General features: G+C 41.4%; 1 protein-coding gene across 9 annotated transcripts in view; it reads right to left on the bottom strand.

Annotated features, from left to right (window-relative positions):
• The window catches only part of CACNB4 (calcium voltage-gated channel auxiliary subunit beta 4), a 113242-nt gene that overhangs the window by 25436 nt on the left and 60853 nt on the right, over nucleotides 1-26953 (bottom strand). For all 9 annotated transcript variants that reach the window (XR_006164528.1, XR_006164526.1, XR_006164527.1 and 6 more), the window contains 7 exons: nucleotides 10896-11015; nucleotides 10428-10550; nucleotides 6355-6485; nucleotides 3905-3981; nucleotides 3505-3524; nucleotides 3315-3395; nucleotides 1110-1168 (listed from right to left, as the gene is read on the bottom strand). Coding sequence is in view for 5 of the 9 variants with exons in the window: in XM_042783921.1 (XP_042639855.1) it covers nucleotides 1110-1168; nucleotides 3315-3395; nucleotides 3505-3524; nucleotides 3905-3981; nucleotides 6355-6485; nucleotides 10428-10550; nucleotides 10896-11015 (611 nt within the window). In the remaining 4 variants the exon portion in view is untranslated. The remainder of the gene's footprint in view (nucleotides 1-1109; nucleotides 1169-3314; nucleotides 3396-3504; nucleotides 3525-3904; nucleotides 3982-6354; nucleotides 6486-10427; nucleotides 10551-10895; nucleotides 11016-26953) is intronic.

Raw genomic sequence — 26953 nt, 5'->3', positions numbered from 1 at the left:
TCCGAATTATCCCTCTCACAGCTCATCAGGAAACACTCTTTGTGTTCCAGCTGAACAAGATGAATCCTCCTTACAATTTTTGAAGTTCTGACACACTTTTTTCTGTATTTTAGTTCTCCGCATTTCCTTCTTCAAACTGCCTTTTTAAGTATTTTTGACTACTGAGAATATTTAAGAGTTGATTTTCCTTAGGTGTTGGTCTGAAGCACCGTTACTGCACATGGTGAAATCTGCTGTTTCTGATACTTACTTCAGGGCTAGGGCGTGATCAGTTTTATGTAGAGAACACCCTGCTGTACAGGAGTCTGGAACTTCACAAAAGGAGCTGGAATGAGCCTATCCCAAAGAAAGCAACTTTACAATCAAATCAAGAGGCACTCTTATGTGGTGTCTGCACACTTCAGCAGCTGGCTGAGCGGGTCCAGCAGTACACACTTCTTGCAGCCAACGGTTAAGAAATTTTCTTAGGCCCAAAGGATTGTGAATAAAACGGTACTTTTACGTCCAATCAGTCATGCTTTCTCAAGTGTTCAACCCACAAAAGGAACCGGACAGCTCTTTGAAAAAAGAAAGCAATCCACTCAGTTCCACTTACCCAACACGCAGGCAGCTCAGGCTGGGAGCTCGGAGGGAAGAGGGCGAGCAGCGAGCCAGGAGCCGGGCTCTGCCGAAAAGGCTGTTCATGGACTGGCACCGTTCGCCCCGATTCCCGGCCGAACAAGGGGCACAGCCTGCTTCACAACCTGAGCCTGGTAATGCCACCTTTAAAGATATTTTGGCCCTTTCCATGATGTGCCCCAGTCATTTTTCATCTAGATTTCTCCTGTAACTTCAAGCTGGTATGACACTGAGGCAGAATTATTCTATTAAATTCAAGAAATCCTACTACAGACATAGCAGATATGAAGATACATGCACTTCTAGTAACACATCAGCTGTGTTCCACCCCACAGCTGGCTCCATTTCAGTGTCGATACAAAGCCAGTAAATCAATTTTGAACATGCATCAATCTTCTTGCATTAAAAAAAAAAAAAAAAAAATCACTAAAATGTTAGTAACACATGGGGAAAAAAAAAAAAAAAAGCATGAAAAGGACAGTGGTTCTCACCTCCCATCAAACCTGTGCTTCAGGAAGTCAAAGAGAGCTTTCTGCATCATGTCTGTCACCTTTGCAGAGGTGAGGAAGATTGAACAGGGAGGATTGACAGGGAGAAAAAGAAGTCAAAAGTAAGAAAAGAGGTAAGTAGAAGGTAAGGATACTGCCAACAATCAATACCTTTTATAGGTAGCAGTCATTTAATTTTCATGTTCTTGGCAGCACGCTTTGTAATAAACACTTTCAAGTTTTCTGACTCATTCTCCACGCCGCGGAACGGAGGACGTGAGAGCTGTCACTCTTTCTGCTCTTGTCTTGACTTGCACTGAGGCATGAGAGCACACCTCACCACCTTCCATAGCAACACCATCCCCAACAGCCTTCAGAACATGTCAGAAGCGTATCGGACTCTTTGGGTTGAACAGATCATTTGTTTTTTTCCTACAGTAACCTAATTAGAACTGGCTTAAAACTTCAGATACAAGTTGCTGTTGGATGACTGTTTGAACAGAAAAGAACAATATTCTCAGAGAGGTCTACAACCAGAAAAAATTAACGTTTCCATCCCTGTACAAGGGAAAGCATCTGGAGAGAAGCTCAGCCTCAGCAGCTGTCATCTAATTTATTGAGTGAGCTCCTAGTCCTTTTCAGGACAACTTGGCCTGACACCTATTATCTGCCAGTCTCGATAGGAACTTAGGCAAAGCCCCCAGGCCTCTGGCAGGTTATTTCTGCTAGGTTGTCTTTCAAAACGGTTCTTACAGAATTTAATTGGGGAAAAAAAATAGTCAAAAGAATTTTCCCATGTAGGTTACGAAGTAAGAGCAATGCGTTTCTGTTATGTAGACCACTAATTGTAACTGAAATTAATATTGTAACCGCGTTACCATTTATACACCTTTATACGTTTAAGATGTCGTGTTTAGTGTTATTTTCTTAAACAAAGGTGGGGCGGTGTATTTGCAGAGGTATGTATGAACAAAAAGCCTCTATCTCCTCCGAACTTGAGAGTCTCTAGGCAAATTAAACTGCAGTGCAGCACCATGGAAGTCAGTGGAGGAGATTTACTCCTGTCAAGAAACACCATCACAAAATTAAATGGTAGAGAGTAGAACAGGAAGTACCAAATTCCTGCTCTGCTAAACTACACTTTAAATCATTCTTACCAAAAAAACAATGCAAGCACGCTGCATTATGCTAATAATGGTACCATGTTGTAACCTTCCAAAAAGAACCATTCCAATACGTTTAATAATTTCCTATAAAGTCCTAACAACATTAATTAAGCTAAATGAAGTGTATCTTCGATTTTATGCTCATGTTCATTTAGTTCCTAATTCAGCAAAACACTTAACAGATGGTTAAGTTCACCAAAATGCCCTACTAAAAGCTATGCTCGTTTAGCACATGTTAAATGCTCATTTGAATCTGCAGCAGTCTTGAAAAATGGGTGTCCTGGTTATCTGTGCATGTTATCACACCGACTTCCACGTTAAACAGAGGCAAATAATTTAGAAGGGTTAAAGGTTTCTTTATATATATATTTGAATATACTAATAATCTTTAAAAAAATAAATGTCAAGGAAACATGCTGAAATAATAATCGTGAGTTCCCATATTCAGTTCCAGGTGCTGGAGAACAAAACTGCAATACTTAATTGGCCAACACTGAGTTTCATGGGAAGATGTAAAGTTTTTATAAGTGAAAAGAGGAGAACAATGGAGAAGCTTCTTCAAAATTTTTGTTAATTAAGGTCAAAGCAGGTGCTAATTTGACTAAAATTTTACATGTGTACAGAAGTCTAGCTGGTGAATTTGACTGCTCCAACTTTTTCTTGTAGCAGACACAATTTTCTTTTTCTTACTTGATTTAATCAGGAATAACTGTACAGAAAATAATGGACGTGCACTGTGTTTCCAGCAGTAAAACTGCAAAGAGGGCACGAGTGTACTTATGATACCCACCCTTCAGCTGAGACATGACAAGTAACAGACACTGCTGCAAGGTAGAAAAAAATTCAGCTGGTACCTCACCCCAACGGTGCAAAGTGCTAACTATGCTCTTAGTTCTTAAATTAAAATTTTCAACAGTTATTTAAGCTAAGATCACTTTAAATTGTCATAAAACGGTTGCACTGGACCAGACACACTGAATGTACTAAAGAAGATTTATAGGTAAGAACATACTAATTAACTGCAAATACCTGGAATACATACCTCATAGCCTTTCAGTGACGGACCCACCAAGACAACAGGTCTCATTGATGGTACTACATCATATGGGGGAACATGTTCTGTCTAGAAGAAGAAAACAACCCTTCAGATCGTTAACCAAAGAAGATCCATATGAAAATCCTAGGAATTATGTCTTAGAATTAAATAAAATGGAAACAAAAGTACTACTTACCACTTTTTGTTTCTGTTTTGCTAAAAGACCAAATGAGAACTCGGTTAAAAAAACACACACACTGCATGTAACAACCACAACACTTGCCAACAAAAAGCCCTCTGTCAATGCCCTTCTGATTTCTCTCAGTGCACCTCTCTTTTGGTCAGCCCTGTTTAAATTGGGCATTCCTTCCATTCTGGGGCAGCTGCCACTTTTCCCAAGATTTTTTCCCCCAGTCCCTTAGCAACTACCGCATGTCTAGAAATAGAAGTCTTTCTCCACCTCCGCACGCAAGCACTTTTCTGTAAAATGTCTTAATAAGTCAGCGAAGGGGGGAAACCTGCATTTTTCATACACAGTTTTTAGAATAGAAGTATTAGAAATAGCAAGAGTTTCCTTAAATAAATTTCTGTCTTACCCGTGGAAGTAGGTGTGGCTCGAAATGTGCCAGAAACCATTTCTCCAAGACTCGAAGAAGAATTTCCACTTGATTTCCTGTGGTAGCAGAAAGAGCCCCATTAACACCAAGCGCCCAGAGATGCCAACGTGTGAGGTTTTAGGCAGCTGCCCCATGAGAAATCACAGGGTAAAGGAGAGTCTTCACCCACATTCATGCTGCAAGAAAGCTTCCTCTGAAGTGAGAGGTGAAGAGTACCAGGCAGGGACACGGGGAAAAGCATCTGTAATTAAGCTGACCTCCATGTCTGGAAGAGCTGTGTACAGGCTACGAGGGGAGAGCAGGCTCCACGAGAGACTGAGCAAAGCTTTTCTGTGATGTGCCCGCAGGCTGGGGAACGCAGCAGCTCTAGTCACAGATGTCTGCTAAACTCAGAACACAGCCCAGCTCTGCACAAGATTTCCACCCCCCCCAGCACTCCTCGGTCTCTCTGGGTCTCTCTGCCAGCACACACGACCGGCCAGACCCATCTCTTGGGAGGTTTGGGATCTTATGTGGTGGTTTAAAGAGCTTTTGTGTAGCAACAGGGGTTTAAGTAGCTCTTTTTTCCATGGGCTGTCCCTCTCTGCTTCCAGGCAGACAGCGTTGCCCTGTACCCTGCCCGATGCTCTCAGCACAACTGCTGGTGCAGCCAACCCGCAGCAGACTGGGACGGGAAACTGGTTTGGGGAGGGGGGAGATGCTCAGGTGAATCAGCTCTGTAATTCAGCTCACTGCACAAGCAGCTGAGGAGGAGACGGGAGGAGGGAAGGAGAGCTCAGGGCAGAAAGGAGAGGACTGTTTAAGCAACCTGATTCCTGCAGGTGACACGGTCCCATGGTACCACCCGCGTCTTTAGCACAGTAGTTAGTATTTTTCATTACGTACAGACAGAGCAGCAAGAGGACACTAGGCCAAATCAGTATTTTGTCCTTGCTTTCTTGCCATATGCTCTCCAGAGCAGGGACTGTACTCCCGGACTTGGCAAATCCTTTGCGAACATATACTAGACCCTAGAAACGCTCTTTAATAGACAACTTTGCACTGCCTTCCTCAGAAAAAGCTATCACTCTTCTTCGTCACAGAGAGCCTTAGTATCACAGCTAGTCACAGCTTTTCAAGAAATCTGAAGGTACAGATACTATATATCTAACAAGGGTGCTCAAAAAGAAACTATTTTATCATTATACATTACTTCCAACTTTATCAAACAAATCCAGGAGAGTTAATGTAGACTACTTAAAATCTTAATAGATATCCTCTACAATATTTTCCCTGGCTCTTGTCATACTTGATTTTATTCATAGTATTCTCCATAGGTGAGATTGGACAAAATCTGTGGAAAAAATGGTGATTCGGTGGAGTCATGCCCATTCATACAAGCGGAACATTTTTCGAATACACTGTATCTGAAAGAGTATCCTAAATCCTCTGTTAGTGTCCATCTCTCTGAATTAGATAATCTTCTTCCCGTCCATTGAGATGCACTGGCTTCCTCTGAAGCTATTTCAAAAATATAAAAGCAATTTGGAAGAAGCACAGTTAATGCTGTTCAATCATTCTAAAAACATTTTCCCAGATGGTTTATACTTGAAATGATTCCTGACCCTGATTAAGTATATTAGTATGCCAATTCCCTGACAGTACTATACAGGCTAAATTATGCACCTCTTACTGCTACCTATTAGGTCCAGATTCAATTGGCTCATGTCTCTTTACTCTGCAGTACTAAAGGTTTTGTTCTCATTGTTATCTGTGTGAATATTTAAATTTTGTTTTCAATTAGTGGGAATAATATGCTAGTAATAAAGTAATTTAAAAAAAAAAAAAAAAAAAAAAAAAAAAAAAAGGGAAAAGTATTTTGTGTATTCAGCCAACAGAAGAGTGACTTCAGTGACTAAAATGAGACCAAGTTTATATTTTTCCAGGCACTTTCAATATCTAGCTCTAGCAGTGTGGAGACACAGAATGGTCAGGCTGGAAGATGAAGAATCAAGCAAGTCAAATGACAGTGCTCATCTCTATGAAGTTTGAAAAGTCTGGTTTTGGCCAAAATGGAGAGAAAGAAAAAAAATAAAGAAAAAAACCCAAAACCTTAAGAATGTAACGGGGAAAAAAATCTAGCAGCCTTTGAGCACCAAGTTGACTTAAACCCACGGGAACATAAAACTCTCTAGCCCTTCAGACATTTCTGTCATTACTGCTCATACTGTATTACTGATCTTTCCTAAAGTCGATACACATTTTTTTCTTGTTTCTCTTCATCAATATCTAACACGTCTATTCTCTGCAAATATGTATTTTCATTTGGAATCCCAAATCAAACACTCCTCCAAAGGCACTGCAATAAAAAAGAATCAAGTGACCTTTGAAAATATTGCCCGGTGTCAGAAATTATTTTAAATTATTTTAAAAGGTTACAGCATTCTTACCCTCCATGGAAACGTCCTCTCTTCTGCTCCTGTTGAATGCGGATATTCTCCAGTCTAAGCGGGCTTGGAATAAAGCCAATCTCGCAGCCCTCCTTAACCAGCCTTCCTATCCACCAGTCATTATTATATTTCTGGAAGAGAGAAAGGTTACTGGCTTCAGTTCAAAACGCTCCCTGTCTAAAACTCTCTTATTTTGCTATCCACAATCCTTAACTCCATACTGATCAATGAGACCAGACTCACTATGACATCTAAATGCTGGACAATTCGTGTGAATTTAAGCGAAGTTAAAAGGTGCTAGGCACTAGTTGGAAGGTTGATGTCTTCTCTGCAGCTGTAGAGCGGCAAGCAGCGTTATCTGGAGCAGTACTGGTTTATCTCTTAACTGCCCCAACACATCCTGCTGTGACTTCTTCTCTGATGTCACCATCTGAGGCGCCAAATGTGACGGTGATTTAATGAGACGAACCAATTTCTGGTATACCAAGGCCACCAAACTACCTCACAGCAGCCACAGAAAGCAGTCGAACATAAAAATAACATCCTCAGATCACCACCAAGGTTCCTTGTAAACCACCATTATAGGTTCCTTGTAAAATTTAATGGTCCTTGTAAACCACCATTATTGGTTCCTTGTAAAATTTAAGAGTCTCCACCAAAGACCACCACCACTGCTGCCACCATTTTTCCTCCCTCCTTTCCAGGTACTTGTCTGGATGTTATTAACATGTTAGCCCGTTGCAAAAAAACTCTACAAACACCATTCTAGAAACTGAGATGAAGACAGACCAACCTTTCTAAAACAAAATAGAAAACACTTATCAGCTCGAACCAAACCTGTATCTGGTTAACGCTGTGGTAGAGCTCTAACCAAAGTTGTGACACCTCCCCACAAACGAGGCTTTTACAGTGCTGCTGCCTGGAAGAAGTTAAACTCTTTGGAGGCATATATTTTTAAATGTAGGACAGTTGAAGAAAAAAATCACCTCTAGGAAGAAACTTTAATATATACCTGAAAGTATAAAATTTATCATTAACCTTTAGTAACATATATTTTTCTGCATTATTGAAAGTCTGGCCTACCTTTAATGATGGAAAGATGAAAAGTGGTATCATAGTGGATAAGGTAGTACGAAAGAATTTGTTGGAGCTGGCTGCCAGCAGCACTTTTGAAGAAAAATATCTGAAAACCTTATACTCTGGTATGCTTCATTAGGCACCTCAGTGTTCAGAAGAAACACTTCTTTTCACAACTGACTTTCAAGTCATTAAGATCAGCATGAGTGTACCAATTTTGTTTGCATGCCTTCAGGAAAAAGTTATCACAGAAATCTCATCTTAAAAACGATCAGTTCTCTTGGCTCCGGATTCTCAAGCACTTCAGTTGTTGCAGAAACACATAAATACCATGTCCCAGTTGTCAGAGGTACCACGGTGCCTAACTAAAGTCTCTGAAACATACAGAGCCTCAGCATCTTCGAAAAATAAGTTAGCCTTTTTATTAAGCCATACATACACACAAATATTAACATATACAGCTAAGGGAAATGCAATCCTTATACCCTCATCTTGAAAACCTGTCCTCTTTATATAGCTGTTATTTACGCAAGAGGTTCCATTATTTTATCTTTTCAACTTTTTAATGATCTATTTTTCACGCTGTTATGACCCTGAGTCAGGCAATGTCAGTAAGCAATGCTTAATTTTAAGTATGTTGCTTCCACTTAAGTCGACAGAACTATTTACATTCTTTAAAGCAAATACTTCAGGGTCTAGCATTCTATTTTTGTAAATCAGTGAAATCAACCAATGGATTTAAACCACTGTAAAACCCAAGCCCCATCAGCATTACCCATTCTATTTTGGTTCTGAATGTACAGCTTGAACATGGGAATCTTTCTTCCATTAGCAGGTCATGGATCTCTGAGTGATGCCTCTAGACACGAGATCAGAACCAGTTATGCTGAGAATATCTAACAATACAAACGATAACGATGCAGCAAGGAACACAGGGCTATTTGCATTAGGTCATTACCTCCCATATGTTACTCTTCGCATTCAGCATGTGGGAGGACTACAGTTCATTCCTATTGGTTGCCATGCCCATGATTTCTTCTGCGTTGTCAGTAATTGTTGCCACTTCATCTTTTAAGTAAGCACATAATGTATAGTCTTGTAGGAGACAGATGAGACATACAGGACACATTCTCAATATAGCAACTCATCAGCTACTGCTGATGTTTCATCCTGTCAGCAGGGTGACCTTACTTCTTACCTAGTTTAGCACTGTTCAAAAATCTGGAGCCATGCTTGTTCTAGGCCAAGCAAGCCTGCCAGATCACCGAAAAACTAATTCTGCAAAGCCTTTTTCCATGCAGCTAGACTCCAGCATGGGGAACCACTCCTGAAATCCTACTGAACTACAGCCACAGCTTCAGGCAAGCTGAAGGTTTCAGCATTAACAAAGAAACTATGCTAAACCCTCAGCAGAGCTGACAAATACCAGTAAGCCAGATGGCTTATGGTTTAGTGGCCATGCGATCCTGGCCATTTAGATCTTGGAAGAAAACTCACAGAATGCCACCGCGTGGATTTGGGTCACTTCTCTGGAAAAATGTACAGGGCAGCACAAAAGGAGTTTAGTACACTAAATTCAATCACTGGCCTGACAAGAAAGGTAGCCACATCCTAGGAAAGCCAAGATCAAATATTTGGTTTAATGGCGATGCACAGAGTTACCTGAATGGTTACACAGGACAATGTACACCACAAAGATAGCATGTCAGGTAGGGCACATTTCTGGTGTGGGTGGGAAAACATCAGGGAAGGTAGCTGAGAAAGTGATCTGAGTGCTGTAATGGACGCAGCTGCCTGCATTCAACTTTCAGTGCCAGCAAAGCACCTTTTCCTGATGGGAAGCAAGTTTAGAAAATGGCATGTATCAAGGGAATTCAGGTGTGGTGCTAGGAAGAACAGAACACATTCCTGGGGAACCAAAAGGAGAGGCAATCAATTCTGCATGCAGAGATAGGCAGTCAGATTCAGTGTGCTCCACTTCCTCTGCGGGGGTTTAAGCACTGCTCCACACAAAAGAATCAAACAAAAAAAATCCAAATCAAACTTCCACCTGTTTGCAGCAAACTGAGAAAATGGAACCAGGGAATCAACTGCCTCCTCCTCCATTCTCAGGGAGAAAGAATTTAAATTGAAACCCCCTGTTCTACCACCCATCTCTGCCTCCAGAGGTGCAGAAACAGGTGTTTTCTTCCTAAATGTGCTCACTCTAAGGGAGATCAATGCTCTGAAGTGATGACAGACACATGTTCAAAGAAAGAGACCAATGAGTACTGAACACCCTAAAATAAACCCAGAATGCAGACATGAAAAAACGTTTTTGCAAGCCTATGTAGAAATCTACAAAACAACAGGGGTTTATGCAAATTTGGAGGACTCACTTTGGATAAAGAATTGCAAAAAATATGCTTGACGTGCCATAAAATGTATTTTCCTCTACCAGAGCCACACTCAGGACCCATTTATTCCCATTACTTTTTCCTTATTTTTGTATCTGTCCTCTTCAACGTTTTCTTTTCTTATTATGTTATTCTTAATCTTATTTCCTCCCTTACAAGCCTATCTGGTGCTTTATGAGGACCTGGTGTGACCTGGTGCTACTCTACTTTCTGATCAATAGAATCCCTCTCTATTATGTGATCTCTGATCCATCACAAACTTCATTTGATGAAAAGAATCTGAATCTACCATGTTGAAGGGGATTTAAAATCAAGCAAGATGTTATTTCCTTCCTGTGACATGAAAATCCAAAACCAAATCAGTAATATCAGGTGTTAAAAAAGTGCAAGACGACCACCCCAGGATGCTGGAACTCTAAAAAGGCTGAAGTACCACCACATCATCACTAATCAGACAGATGTGCTGTGCTCTCCAGCCTCCGTCTGGCTCTTGGCTCTCTTTTTAATCTGCTATGGTTCAGGCACGACTTTTCAAGTTGTAGTCCTTGACATGTAAAAAGATTTCCTTTCACATTCCCTTTTATGACTTCTTGCTTTTACCTCTTTAATGTGTAGGAAGTCCTTGGCATCAAAAGAGATGGCAGTGCTTGGGACAGGAACATCTTCATCCAGAGCTCCACAGTAACTCACATTAGTCTTAACAGCAAATGCTACTGGTTTGGACTACAAAGAGAAACACACATCACAAACAGCGGAAGCTTTTCCGAATCAAGGATTGTATCAAATGACCAAAAACCTAGAAGAGGACATTTTCCAAATACATCAAAATTCAGACCTAATCATTTCACACAAGCCCACAGAGTTCAGCTCCCTAGAGAAGATTCCCATTTATACAAGAATATTTACACTGTATTCCCCCAAACATTTTGTCTGCAGGTAACTTGACTCAATTGCCAAACTATTTCACAAGCTGGCATCATTGTTATAAAACAACAGTATGAATTTTAACACTAGGCAAAAGATAAATGCCACACAACTTAGTTATTATTAAAGTTGAAAAGAACACACCTTTGCCCTTTCAAGTTGTATAGCTGCTTGTTGTTCTCTTTCTTGGCGGATTGCTTCTCTGTCTTCTTCCAAAGAGACATCAGAGTCTGAGGGTCTGCTTGTGTACGAATCTGCTGAGCCCTGAAAGGAAATTCATGTCACTAAGAAAACATGCAAGAAATAGAAACCCCCACCCCAGTCAGATTCATAAAATACTTTTTAAAATATTTATTTAATTTCTTTCAGTGGGTTTTACATATTGTTGCTAGCACAAAATTTCTGCAGAATTTAGCAGAGAAATAACCTGGCTTTACCGATCAGGTGCACTAAGTCAAAGGCAAAAATCCAAAGAAAAACATCTCTCCCCACTTTCAAAGAACCTCTTCACTTTCTTACTGACAGTGAAATACAGCTCAGTTGTGGGCACTATCCAGAAATCTTTGTAGTATTTCAATCCTGTTTGGCAACATTAGATTCAAAATTGTCAAGGGCTAGGTCACATCAAATATAATTAAGGTATTATAAAGCTTGGTTAGAATCACCCCTTCCTGTAAATACAGTACTATTGTGTAAGTACTTCCCTCCCTGCCGTGGGTGCCACTCACATAAAGCTTTATTCTGTGCTTCAAGAGGGAAAAAGTGGCAAAAGTCACGTTATTAAAAGCTACTCATCAGGGCAACACAAAGGCTATACAATGATATGAAACTAGAATAGCACACACAAGCAGAAACAGAGCACAATGGTCTATAAGAGAGGAAATAAGGTATTGCCAGAGTTAGATTTTTTTTTTTTGTCTGGGACATTATTCAGGATGTCTGGCAACATCTGAAGTATGCAGTGACTCCTCTTTTCTTTTTACAAAGCAACCTGACTCCAGCATCCTACACAACTTTATGTTCGCGTGGAGCCAACTGAAAGACAGGGGTTTAATCTTCCAAAAGAGATAAGGTAAGGTGAAGGGAATGTTTACTCACGATGAATCTGGAACATCAATCCCCCTCTCTCCAAACCTTAAACACACGCTTGACCCAGAACCCTAGCCAGAAGAGGACCTGAACCTAGACTTCAAGCAGTGCCACTGATGGAGGTGTGTATGACCGGGCGTTCGTACAGAAGGTGAAGTAAATTTTCACTATAGGAAGAAACTCCTACAAAAAGCTCAAAATCCTGAAGTCTAGGTCAAACTTTGCACTCAAGATACATGTTGAATGGGAAACTTATGTCCCTTATTGACATGCAGCAGCCACCTGCTCCCCAGGTTCTGTATCACAGCACTCAGCTGGGCCGGTAACGCCTGCTATGAACGTCAGTATGTAAAGTTTAGTATAAAGAGCTGCACATAGATTGCATTGTAGTCTAACTTTTTAACCTATATATTTTGCACATCTGAAGAAAAGTAACTACACAAAAACACTATCGTAAAAAAAGAGAACTTCAAAAGGATCGGGATAATGCAGAGCTGTAGCAGGATCCGCCCCCAGTACTGTACTCAGCAGGAGGAATATACGGCAACGTATGACCACTGCTAAGTGGCATTACTTCTGTTTTTAAATACAGGAAAGGAATAATGTGCTGGACTACATATGCTGTATTGTATTCTATAACTGATGTAACAAATAATTTCTACGTCATCACATTCTAACAACAAATTGAATATGTATATATCTATATATTCATATCTCCGTAGAGCTCCAAAATTTGTAACTTTATATGTGCTCCAAAAGAGCCACTCTACTTTCAATTTTTTTTTTCCTTAAATCAATTTAGAACCTGCAGCACTGGGACACATATTCTATGTAACCTATCACAGAAGTCAATACTCTTACTCTCCATGTAAACTAACATATTCTTCAATATTGATGTGAACACATATCCATTGGAAGACTTCTGGCAATGAAGCACTGACGAGCATATGCTCTCTCCTTGTCACATACTTGTAACTTGGCCGTAAGCACGGCACTGTCACTAGGGAGGGCAGACTTCCTCTATGTCAAGAACAGGATTCGCTTAACATGAGCTAACACACAGCTTACGATCCCAGCAGCGCAGGAAAAGGCCCTCCCAGGACAGGCGGGCAGCCTGCGCACCACGGTGAGCCGGGTGTCTGCAGAGACACACGCGTTTGGGGTCCTGAGCCGGAACAAGTCTAACATCAACAGGCTGAAAACTAGCATTAGCTGCTGGCAGCAGCACAAGCTTTTCCTAGCTCGGAAGCGAGACGTGCTGCTCCTCCTTCTGCCTCCTTCGGGATGGGGCAGAGGCCAGGGAGCTCGCCCGCCACCGCACTCGGCCAGGCGTGCACCGACGGCACCTCTCGGGCTGCTCAGCGCCTGCCAGCTATTCCTCACTCCCCGTCTTGGGGGCAAGATGAGAACTTCAGCTACCCAGTGCATCACCAACAGAGCCATGAGACCATTTCTTCCCTGATCAAAAGCCAGAGTGCAAAGCATGCCAACTCATCACACCCAGGTGAAACGGGTAGCAGGAACCCCCCCTGCCTGGCCAACTGTTCCAACCCACATCTCAACTCAAGGGGAAGTTTTCCAGTGGGAGACTGAATTTATATGGTCAAACATTCTAGTCCTGAAATTATATATAGCCGGTCCTCCGTACCAGAGCCTGCATTGCTCAAAACAATGAAAAAAATAATAATAATAAAAAAAACTAACAAACGAAAAAAACCCCAGACCTGGAGTTGCAAAGACAAACCAACTCTGTGGGAGAGAAGAACAGCTTATCATGTATTGTCCACTAATCACTCTGAAGATACAAAATGCTTTATAGCTGCTCATCATCACATTTTTTACTTACAGACAACAAAGCTACAACAGCAGCCGAAAGAAGAAGGAAAAGTAATCACATTCTCCAAATAATAAATCAAAAGGCATAATAATAATAATAATCAGAAATAATATACTGCAGTAGCAATGGGCTTCTTTCCAAAATTTTAGTCCTACCTGGCATAATACACTGCAACAGGAACGCACCACATCCTGGCACGCCTGAAGCCTGAGATAAAGCCACCACTGCTGTCATCAAGAGTAGCAGGCACTGCTCCTCACCCACGTGCTCTCTGACCATGTCATTTCCCTCTTAATTTTCTATGTACTGAAGGTGTATGAGAACAAGGCACAGAACACATCACTGACAGGACAGATACCAGCATCACGCACGTAGGTGGATTGCAGAGATCATCTGTATGGGGAAACGGTGAACAAAAAGTGCACAGGCTCACATCTATATATTTATTCAAGTCCTCTGGATATGATTCAGTGTAGCTCTGTAAGGCAATTTAATAGAAGTAGATACCTATGCTGAATGCACAGTTTCCCAGCCTGGCTTCTAGTGGTGTATTTTTGAGCACTGACCTATTTAATGCTGTCAGAACAAAGTAGTCTTAACCAAAGCAGCTGATACTGCAAGGCTACCCCAGGCTGCTCCTCAATGCTAATCACTGCCTGCACTCCAAATGATAGGGATGGGTACAATCACATCCGCACGATCCCTTCTCTTGCAAGTTATGCCAAATTGCAAGGGGCTTATCTGAAAGATGCAGCCCCAGGACGGTGACTCACATGATGCTGAAGTGCAGCACCACACTGAAAACAAGGCACGATTCTGCAAAGAGTGGCAAGATGGACAGAAAAACCAGTCCAAGGTAAGTAATGAAAATTGGCATTCCATAACGTGCCGTAAGCGTGGGCCACGGAACATGAGTGTCCACATTCGGTCAGAGGAAAAGACTGGGCAAGATTAAGAGGTTTGCTTTTCTCAGCTCGACTGCTGCCCCGCGTTGAGCGAGACCACAGAGGCCTATTGGGTACGCAGACGCACCCCTGCGAGTCACCTCACCGACGTCCCGGTCCCCTCCCGTGCTTCTGTTAGCATCACCCTTGATTCCTGCACTCTGCATTCGCCAGCCAAGATGCATCTGTAGTTACACTGGGCTCCTGGCAGCAGCACCTTCTACTCACAAAATGGGACTCAGAATCCGATGAAGGCTTCCGGGAACTACTATAACACAAGCAGTCCATAAATTAAAAATAACCCTTGTTATCCTCAGAGGTCCAGCTTCTGACTATTTTTTAAAACCCTGCACAGACAAAAGCATCAATTCCTGTATTTTATTTTCGGTTCTGTTTAAAATTTTTGATTGAAGATCAGAGTATTGACAGCAAATATGCAACACTGACAGGATATCGCGCAACAAGCCAACACCACTACTCACACCTGTACAGCATCAAGCGCAATGAAGTTCTGGACTGACAGCTGGCATTTGTTGAAACTGCAATAGATGTGATGACTCTAAATAAAGATATATAATAAAGATGCGTATGATGCATCCATGATGTTGCCACAGCTGGGAAAGTATAACGGACTACCTGACCATGCAATGAAAACCAAATTATGTTAGCAGTCTTAGGGAAGTGAGAGGAGGAGAAAGAAGAAAAAATGCATTCCCCGTATTTTTCTCTACATCAAAACTTTATCAAAAAGACCCTTTCATTTCTTTATTTTCATAATGCTTAGAGCAGCAAGCTGATAATTTGGGGCATATCGCGTATGTCCACAGTTTCACATTTGCCCATAATATTCAAGGACCAATTATCACGCTGCTGCCCAGCCTCAGTCTCACAACCCCCTGGGAGATAGAGGAATTTTGTGAAGTAGGAGCATATGCAGTAAGTTCAAGCGCACACCAGATTTGACAATTTGAAGGGAACAGGCTTTGCTGGATAATTATATTATTCAAGGCAATGAAAGACTTGTTTCTTTTTTCACAGCCTTTTTACTTTGGGTTTCTGTGAATTCATTTTTCTTGCAATTTATTATTTATTTTCCCCTTCATTCATTTTCCTCTGTCATCAATTAGTATAATTCAGCTTTGATAAAAACACTGAGGTTTGAAGCAATACCAAAAATGCTAGGGAAAAAGGGTAAAGTGGAAAGAACAGTGGGTCTGTCTGTTCAGCAACTATGACATAATGGTAAACCATCAGTCCCTCTTCCTCACTGACTGGTCTGACACTTGAAATTGCTCAAAGGTGTGTGCCAAGGTAGCTGGATGGCTGGAAAGGGTAACACAATACCCTAGTGAACATGGTATTTCTACATCCCAGCCTGCTCAGGGAGGAAAAGTTCACACACATCATCTTCCTGGACACCACAAACAGCAGCCAGCCAGGTCCAGCCCTCGTGCTTGCTGAAGAAAAGAGCAGAAGAAAGTATCAACCTTTAGCTGTTACCGTTTCAGAAGGGGGAACAAAAGAAAGACTTCAGTGAGGTTGCAAATTATTTTTTTCCAACTGCCATAAATACACGGATCTGAATTGCTCTCTATCCAGCCATAACTTGTAATGATTTGTCATATAGCTTGTGCAATTAAAGCATCAATCCATTAGGAGCTCCAGTAAGCCAGATGACATGCAGCCTCTTTTGAAAAGATTTAGGGTGTTGCAGAGTCTATCACAACCCAGAAAGCATTTCTGAAAACATTCCCTGCTCAGAGAAAAAGCTTCTGCCTCATCCATTAAGCAAGACAACAGGGCAGCATTGTCTAATTGCGGGCATCCTTCTCCTACACAAGGACTAGCTGTGGGCATTTTGAGCACATCTCACTCTCCAGGAATAAGCAGACGTTGAGCACACATGGCAATCGTTATGCTTAATAAAGCATAGATGCCACTGAAGAGGAAATCTGTAGTATCTGCGTTCATATGCACACATTGTTTTCAGTGGAGAACAAGAAAAATGTCTTTGCAATAACGGAGAGTTCACTTTGAAAATCCATAGCACTTTAAAATGACAAAGTATCAGGACTGGCAGCACACCTTGAGGCAGCCAATTATTTTGAATAGTTTGCTGGAGTTTGAATAATATCAGAGCTAGGCACAGCATGAAGTACTTCAGGGGAAAAAAGATCACTCCTGTCCCACCCTGTCCTCCCCCTGACCTGTGTCCCCTCCTTGTGCCTCCTCCTAGTCCCTCCCTACCTCAGGAATCACACTTGGTACCTTCAAACTTCCCCAGAGGTTTCTGGATGTTGAAGGCAGTTTTACCTCCTGCAAGACACGGTATGCAAAGGCCCCTGAAGATCCTAAAGATCCTGTCCTGATGCCGAACACAGAGGTTACACAGCAGACCAAAGAGCAGAACCAGAGGTCACGCCAATGCTTTTAAGCTGGTCAGGACCTCAGCTAAAAAATTTCTAGCAGGCATCCAAGTGTGTGAGCACCCATGCAAGCACAGTGGAGGTTTAAGAGAGCAATATTGTACAAAATGAGATTGTTCATCGTGGTTTAGCTGTTTTATACTGCAAAAGAGACAAACGTGGCCTTGTAAAGCACAATGCGACTTTCTCCTACACGCTGTTTCTCACACTCAGCCTGCTCTGTCATGTTCCTGTCTCTGCGAGGCTGGGGACAACCAGCAAAGTCCCGACTGAGGGTCAGTGCGCTGAGTCCTGCTGCACAGGAAGCCTGCCACTTATGTAATAATTAGTAAAAGAAAAAATTGTATTTAGAGATGGATATACAGATATGGAAACTTGCCTTACATTGCTATTTGTTCCATGTTGATTCTGCTGCAATACGTTGCCACTGCACGGCAGAATTAGAACTGCACAGGTTGGGAGGAACTGCGGACTCCTTCGTGCCCCGGAGGAGAGGGACAGTATGGTGGATCTGACCTTCTGCGCTGGTTTTGTGGCTGTCTTTTTTTAATGAACTATGTTACCAAGAATCAAAGCATCCAAAAGTAGACTTCTGGGTGCAATCTTGACATGTCCTTTAATATCCAGCTCATTCAAACGTCCTCATATAAAGCTGGACACTAACTTACGGATCTCTCCCCTACCTTCAATTCCCACAAAAGCTGGGAAGTACCACATTTAACACTGGAGCTGTTGTTACAGCACCGCCAGGAATTTCATTTCTCAGCTAAGATATGGAATCGTGGAAAGACTGGCTACTACTAGTCACTTTGGCTGGATTAAATACATCCTATCAGGGGGCTTAAATTTTTTAGGATCTTTGCTTTGCAAGAATCAGAAAGCTTCCCATTTAACCGAGCCATTCATGATTAACTGGGCACTTCAGCACTTGTGGTTCCTCCAGCTGCCAAAACCTTTGCTCAGAGACCTGCACGTGGAACACGGTGCTCCTGGAAGGGGCTGGCGAGGTGCTGGGATGCCCATGGTTATCACTCACAGCTAGGCTCCTACCAGAAGGGGCTGCTTTCAGACACTTTAATTGCCCAAGAAATTAACTTTTAGGCCCAAACAACAGAAAACAGCAAAGTAACCTTTGCTCTCAAGCCAAACCATATTCCAACCCACACCAGGCGTGACTGCTCAGTTTACTTGAGCAGCAAACGAGGTTAGAGTTCACTTCAAACCAGTACCATTTTTGTTCTAGCTGCATTCTGTATGTCTCATGATAACAAGTTATCTGCATGAGTACTGTAACCAATAGTATTTTCCACAAAAGCAGATTTTGTCCAAAAGCACACAGATGAAATCTCAAGAATTCATCCTCCCAAACCAGAATAGGAAGGTGAGATCTCAAAAGCCCTGGTGCAGCCCCTTCTGTGCTGAGCCTGCTGCTCCTGGACAGAGGAATGGGACAAAGCTCAGCTCAGAGCAATAAATACTTTGTGCAAGCCGGGAGCAGCCATCCCTGCCTGCTCACAGTCCTCTCTTCACCACAGCACCAACCTGTGCAGGCAAAGCCCGTCCTCAGCAACCATGTCTGGTCTGCAAGAGTAAACGTTTTCCATACGACAAAAATTGCTGGCTATTCTTCAGGATATTTAGAGATAATTAGTTATTCAAGTTACATTGTGATACAGGTTCTTAAAACTACATATATACATTACTTCTGAACTTGGTATATGTGTGCATGAAAATAATGAGATAAAACTCTTTCTTACTACCAGAACAGCAGATGCAGGTACAAGGTCAATATAACCCCGTCAGAGAGGTGGCTCTTTCTACTTGCCATGTATTGCAAGGTTTAAGCAACTCAAGATTTGTTTACTGTTATTATTACTATTATTGGATTTTCTTCATTGCTTTTTCACTTCTTTTCCATTGCAGTCACTGCTGTATTCATTCGTTCAATTTAAAAAGAATAAAACCCCATGTAATCATTTACGTACCTATCTTCAATGAGCAACAACAGCCTCCACAAACTTCAGTGTGATATGGGACGTCAGCACTGCTCAGAAATAAAAGATATATCCTAAAGCCTATTTAACTCCAGATCATAGCTCTGTCCCTTGTTGGGGCTGAGGCCCCTTCACACTCTGACAGTGGAAGAAGCCAAAAACCTAAGCAGCTACCCAGAGAAGGAAGACTGATTTCATTAGCAGGAAGGCTGTATTCATCAAGAACCAGAGCTTCAACTTGAAAAAAAAAAAAAAGAGCGGTTGTCCTCAGTCCTTGCTGCAATTTTCAGCAAGAATTGAGGTCAATGCACATCACACATGAGGTTATGTATCTCCTCAGCAAGTTCCCAGAAACCTGACAAAGAAAGCTCTTGACAAAGCAAAAGAAGAACAAATAGGCACAGTGCTTGCTGCAGGGCCATATGCTGCCATATGACACGTGCATTCAAGGAATGATTTAAAAAAACAAACAAACAAACAAAAAACCCTGTAAGACCTATTCCATGCAGATGAAGTTCACTCCAAGACCCAACATAAACTGCCTCACTGGTGCATGCACATTGTGCAGTCCTTCTGCACAAGATTAGCCTCTACACAAGCTAGTCATAGTATCTGTACTGTACCCACTACCCGAAATTGTAGGTTTAACTCACAGAGGTTAATACTACAAGTATGCCATAAAGACAGGTGTTATAGAGGATAAGTACTAACATATTTTTACATTGAAACAGGAACCAGAATTTGTGGACTTAAAAAAAAACCCCATATTTTAAATAACAGTGGCCACTACTGTTGACCACAGTTGGTGTTCACCTGGTCTCAGCACTCAGGGTGGGCTGCTAAATTTAATTACTGGGCAGGTGATGTAATTAAGAGGCAAATACAAAACAGTGGGTATCTGTTCATTTGGCATGAAAACATTTCTGTGGTGCAATCAAAGTCAGGGCCAGAAAAACCTGTGTGTGCTAGAAAAACCACCGAGTAAAAATTTGCAGAGAGGTCCTACGCTAAGTGCTGAAGTGAGCCTTTGGTGGGAGCTCAAGGCAGGATGAACAACACTAATGAAACCAAAGGGGTTATTGCCACACGAAAAGGCTTTGCAGAATGAGGTGCAGAGATTATACTGGAAGCACAGCCCCTATTTTGCTTTCAGTATCCTCTAGAATTATTAATATCCACCCAGAATGGCAAAATCCGTTACAGTTGTTGTAATGTTAAATACCAAGGTCCAGCAGAGCTGTAGGAAAGCATTTTAGTAGGACTTTTTCACAAATTCACATCTAAGAGACAACGTGAACGTGAAAGTCCAACAGGACAAGGTTCAGTTCCCAACCAAATCATTTTCTTGCTGAGTGACAAACACACAAGCCAGCTGCATAACCATTTTGCACTGAGTTGTGATTTCAGACTTAAATGCTCAGTAATTATTTCCTTCTATATGTTTGGTAAATTTATTTAAGACAACTCATTAGGTGTCTCAGCAATTTGAAAATTACTAGGTAGTTAGAACATGTTTTTTCTTTGTGAATACTAATTATTAGAAAATAGGGCAATTGTTCTCACATCTCTTTTTCATGATCTCTTTTTTTTCCTGAATTTAAAATCTTGCAGTCACATCTCCTTTCTCAGGCTGCCTTCAGTTCAGCACAGATTGTGTTTTTACATCTAAGAAATTTGGTTTTAAAAAAAGTACTAGTAATATATACATTTACTGCCAAAACACTACATCTTTTCCTGTAACGTTCAAATGAACATACAAGATGTACAAGATTTTGCCTGCCATGCATTACAGGTATACATTCACCAGGTGTAACACATGGAAAATAGCCACAGTTTACAGATTTATGCAGACCAAGAAAAAAGCCCGAGACAGTGGTCATTGATTGTGTCATTTGTTCTGAGCTTCTCATTTTGACATTTTGGCAGATGTAATTTCTCAGGTTATAAATAACTATAAACTCAAATGTTGTTTTTCCTTCGCTGGAACCTCAAACACTCATCGGTTGAGACAAAGCTTAGATGTTTTACTGGCAAAAAGGACAGCATGAACTACTTGCGGTACAAAGATGGACAAAATGTCTCACTAGTTAGCCCATCAGTGTTTCCGTTCGCTTGACCATAAAAATGCACTTACACATTAGTATCAGTAATAACTAAGTTATTAAATGCATCGTGGCACTAGTCAAACCGCTCCAGCTATCTCACCTCTGCTGGCAACAACTACACAAAACAGCCACGGGTACCAAAAGTTACCCGGTCCCCTTCACAAGAAGAGTTTTTAGCTGCTCTATCATTCTGGCCCATTACTCAGCAAAGCAATTAAGCACATGCCTACACCCATCCTCTTCCATCCCTTTTCTACCTCTCCCTCCAAATTAATAATTATTAATTTTGGGATGGGGATTTTTCTCCCCCTCCAAAAAAAGCGTGTAAATTCAGATCTTCCCACACAACAGAACCCCTAACGCAGTCTCCAAGCAAACTAAAAAGTGAGGATCCCAGCCAGATAGATGTCTATGGGCTCAGACTGTTTTTCTCCAAAAATGTGTCTGAACCATGAAATCTGAACAACACACAAACCTTTCAAACTCCATTTTTTTGTTCAACCATAAGAGACCAAAGATCTGTCTGGGAATACTCTGCTCTGTGTTTTATTCCAACTACTTGTAGTTAGAAGTGTGATTGAATCAACAGCTGAACACCTCTAGCTTGAATTTTGCTTCTATCTCTGCAGCTGGTCTCTCTTTTTCATGAAAGCTATTCAGAAGACCCAGGAGAGAAAAAAGGTGTATTTTTCAGTGATAAAAGGCACCAAACTAAAGCTGCAACAGTATAGAGACACTGCTTTATTTCTTCTAATTACTTTGGCTCTTGAAAGTATTGAGTTATCTTCCCAAGGCTCTGGGGAAGCTACTGCTATTGGGTTTTATGACACCTGATAATAATACACCAGCTAATAAAATTGCACCTGTTATCCTAAATGAGCTCTCCTGGAAAGATGATGCTTTGCATCTGTCCCCAATAAGACATTAGGAAGCCAAAAATTTTCAAAAAAATCTTCAGGGGAAAAAAAAACAAAACAAAACCCAACAAAATAAGAGACACAAATATTGCCCCCAAACTAAACTTAATCATACTGCCAACTACACAAGCATCTGTGTTTACCATATGTGGTCTACCACAACATTTCCTCAGATATACAGCATGAAGTCTTCAGCCAGGAAGTCCTGAAATAATGTGGTGTATTCCCAAGTCACTCCCTAAGCCCTCAGTCTCTCCCTCTGCCTCCTCCGCATTATTCTTGGGGATCTCTTGCTCCAAGTGCAGTGTCCTGGAGCAGAGACACATGCAGGACAGAGAAGCAGCAGGCCTGAAAATACTATGGGTGCTTTCCTATGCTGGCTGTGATGAAGCATTCTTGCTGAAATGGGTGAACCACTTTTTTAATTATTATTTATTTTTTTAAATCACACCTACATCCAGCTCCTTTTTACAGCATTATGGATATTTAACTTGGCAATCTGGAAGAGAACTAGCTCCCATTTCTCCTCCTGCTTCACTCTGCTCAAATTCATCCCCATTTCTCTTTCATCTTCATCTAGCTTAGCTTTGTTTTCTCTCCCTGGTGCGCTCGTATCATTACGTCGCCTTTGTGAAAGCCGGGCTGCCCTGTGCCAAGCTGCGCCTGCTCACGCCCTGTCCTGGGACTGCTCTCAGATAGACTTATTTACCTTTGACTAGAGGCCATCCGGGGGTTTTTTTGGCATGTCTGTAAATCAGCATTTATTCTTTTGCAGCGAACTGAACAATGGGTATGTTCTCATCCTTGTGGATTTTAGGACCGTTTTTGAAGTCAGGCACAGCAAGCATCATCCCAGAAAATCACCCCTTAGGACTTCATGGGGGCACTGAAGGACCTGGCGATAAGGCCACCATCGTTTGCTGGGTTTCTTGGGATTCTTTTAATGACAGCATAAGTTTGTCAACAGGCCAGTGACAATGCTTTGGTAGCAATGATCTCTAGAGCCCATCACTGTTGTTTCATTTGCCTTGATGGGACTTCTGTGAGGTTTTAGTCTTCAGATCTTTAGAAAAAGCCCACAGAGGAATAACAACAAAACAGACTAGTCACTGCTTTAAAAATACCCCACCCTAGCCCGTTTTGTCTGAATAAAGTAGCACAAAAGTTTGCTAAAAAACTCTGTATTTAGCCACAAAGGCATCAACACCAACTGCCTGACACAGGGGTCACTAAGGGGACTGAAGGACGTACACACACAATGGGACAAGAGACTTTCCGCTCCTGCCAGAACAAGCTGGTGTTTTTAAAGTAACACAGTTGTTATTAGAAGCCTTGTTTTCACAGACAAGGAAAGAAGAATGTATTAGAACTTAAGTTTCTGATCACCTAGTAAGTGAACAAGAACCATCCAACACTCTTCAGACTGCTCCCTGGAAAGAAAAAAATCCCTGAAAATTTGACGTATTTGGAATTTATTTTCTGCCTCTATTTTTCTTCTGGTGAACTGACCGTGATCTGTTTCTGAGTAGCTAATTCACAGAGGGAGCAGGAAGTGACCAAGCAGAAGTTTGTTACTTATGCCTTCTTCCGTGCCCGAGGACAGCTGGTATTTCAGCCGATTCCTTTAGAAAAAGGAAAAAACTAGACAGCTCAGCTATAACAGCTACGGTTATTTTCCTGGAGAACTGTTCAGCAGCACGTGGACATCTGATATTCATTTTCCTCAGGATGTGCTGTGACCTCCAGTTTCTATTTGTCGGATTATGTGCATAAGGGACCTTATTTTAGTAAACGGGACCCATGTGCAGAAGTTGGTGGCACAGAAACAAAGTAGGTAGGGTGAGCCAGATTGCCACTGTTCTCGAATTGCTGCCCTCGCAATATGGTGTGCATGGAAGAGACTCGCAGAATTACACTGCCAAATGGCCGAGAGGCAACAACCGGAGCAAAGACCCTAGCCACCCCCCCACTCCTTGTCATCTCTTCTGCAGAGCACACGCTGCCTTGGCATTACTGGAAAGGGTAAGAAGTATCAAATGAAGGATCTCAGTAATTCTTTTCTCCCATTCATTGGCTCAAATTTTTTTTTTTTCACTTTCCAAAAAACAGTACATTTCTCCTTGGGTTGCAAACACACAGAGAAGACTTGAGCCCCCTGAAGCAGGAACGTTCAATACAATAATCTCCCAAATACTATAAATGTGAGGGAAGAAGCTGAATTTTCCTCGAGACCTCACTGTCGAGAAGATCCTAGCCACCTGTCTATTTTCACTGCATGCTTCTCCTAATTCAAGCAGTTAAATTAAAGAACATCTATCTTCTTAAGGATTTTTATGAATACAGTGTCCTGACTTTCTTCTAGCGTGGTGTCACCACTTACCACACCATCACGTTTTATACAACCAAAGTAACCCTGGCTATTTCTTCTTCTTTTTTAAACCAAAGTGGTTTAGAACATGCTGAACTGTCTCACAATTTGACCCCAACCTGATCTGGTGAAACCACACGCTTGCCAACAGTGCTCAAGCAGATGGGTGGTTGGCTTTGCAACTTACCCGCTAGTTTGTCAGGCACAAAGAAGCGCCGCAGGGCCGGCAGGGTACCCGGCCTTCCAGCACCGCACCAGGCCCCCCAGCTCGCAGAAGTCAAATTCCAGATAACACATGCTTTGTAATTCTTCACTGCAGAAACCTGGTGGGCAGCCAAACTCCATTTATTACACAGAGGACTGCAGCTCTCTGCTGTGACAAGTTATATTTAGGCGGCAATGACTTCCTCTGAAGTCAGCCCATCCACTTTGCTTTTGCCCACCTCTCGCAGGTTTTGCTAAGGGCACAAAAAACCAAAACAGACTTACACCTTTAATGTAATTATAGGAAAATTACTTTATTTAAAATATTCATGCTGTGTAGTGAATGGGAAAGAATTGTGACATGCTGTTACGGTATTGTTGAAATGAATTTCATGCTGCTTAATTTAAGCCAGGCAACTGATAGGGTTTGGGCTAAGATCTAGTATGTTGTATTGTATTGTGTTTTTAATTAGCTTCTTCCTTCCAAAAGCTTCCAAACTCGGAGGCTTAAAAACAGCTTTAGACTCTAATAAACGAAGCTTACAAACAGAGCATTTTACTTTTTTTCCCACTTTTTTTTTTTTTTTTTTTTAAGGAACCATCTTTCAGCTGCCATGATCACTTACTATTTTTCTTGCAGTAAGGACCAAATTCTGAAATCACACGACTGCTGAACTCACAATAAGCTATTATATACTGCTAGAAATATCTTAGTAAGAAAAAGCCCTAATTTTCTAAGTACTATGCACTCTGCAAATAGCAACTCCTTTCCCCAAAACCTTGCAATCTAAAAACTGTACGTGCTGAGAGCAAAATACAAGTGAAAGGGCATCTTGCTATCACCTACTGAGGTAATATTTGAGCGACACTTTATGGAACTTAATTGCTGTAATCAATCCAGGACTCCAAGGACTTTCTAGGACCTCAGGATTATTACAGTCTGTACTTTGCTGCCCACTGCCTGGATGGGACTTCACAGAGATAAGGCTGGAAATTCAGTGTGCCCAATTACAGCAACTCTGACCTATTCCTGCTGCTCTGAGCACTGCTGAGTAGCGATGGAACACAGGTACCGCCAACAAACCAGGGGTTTGTTAATCGCTACTACATAAAATGGGGGAAAAAAATCCTCACTGATAATATTTGTTAGGTGTTACCATGTCTGTTCTGATTTGAGTATCAGTTCGCATGTTGAAAACACACCAGTGTTTTGAGAGGTACTTGTTATTATCACATATTCTCAGGTGGTTTGTAAGAAGGACCAGCACAACACAGGACACACAACCAAACGACAGTTTATTTTGGGGAGATTAGAAGCAGGAACAAACAAATACCAAAGATTTTTTAAAAATCTTGAGATGCCACTGGCTAAATAGTCTCTCCATGTATTCACTGTTAGGATAAATGGGAAGGTACTAAGTTATACTAGGTAGAAATGCAAATCCAGGAAGAGGGAACAGACAAAACCTTAGGCTACATCTAAACTCCAGACACCATAAATATATTTTTTTCAGCACATAGCATGGTCTGAATGTATGTTCCCCAATTCTAATTACTACCATGCGCTTATGACAAACTATTTCAATTTTACATAGTACAACAGTATTTGACAGTTAGTTAGAGAGTTAAAAATTAGAAACTCAAAGACAAAATCCCTTTTTTAAATAAATGCCTCCAGTGTTATCTCAAAATGGATTCTTAATTAAATGGCTTAGGAGAAACAGTAGTTTAATATTCCTTCTCACTAGCATCCAGTAAGCATTCCAACCAAGAAAAAATCCTTTAGGAATCACTATCATTCCCACAACCTCTTTGATTTGGCAAAAGCAATAACTGAGAAAGGCACTGAAGATCTCATTCTGTGCAAAAAGCTGCTTCTTTATCAAAATTCTCACATCCATCAGTAACATAAATCTACAGAAGAAGCAAACAGGACAACTTTAAGCACCTGGATATTGTTCTTTGTTGAAAGAAAAAAAAAAAAAAAAAAAAGCGCCTTGTCAGGAGTGGAATCAGTCAAAAGCTTGACAAGATTTAAAACCCTTATTTTGGCCTAAAGCTTTTGCCATTATTTTGGGATATTCTAGAAGAGATACATCTGTTCAAAAAAAAAAAGTCACTGTTGTCAAAGGTTCTGCTAGCGCCCTATAAATCTGTACTGAAATGTAACCAGAAAGGCAGGGAACGGGTATGATGCTACAGTGAAGTCAAAGGTACAGAAAAATATCCAGCAGAAAAAAGAAAAATGTTCAAAAATCATCAACCAAAATATGATAGTCATAAGGAACTAAAGTCCAAAAGATAGAATGTGGTTGCTT

Source organism: Tyto alba, unplaced genomic scaffold (genome assembly GCF_018691265.1).
Source record: "Tyto alba isolate M040663 unplaced genomic scaffold, T.alba_DEE_v4.0 Super-Scaffold_7, whole genome shotgun sequence".
Lineage (NCBI taxonomy): Eukaryota > Metazoa > Chordata > Aves > Strigiformes > Tytonidae > Tyto > Tyto alba.
Note: the sequence above shows the minus strand (reverse complement) of the source record. Positions and strands in the feature narration are given on the sequence as shown.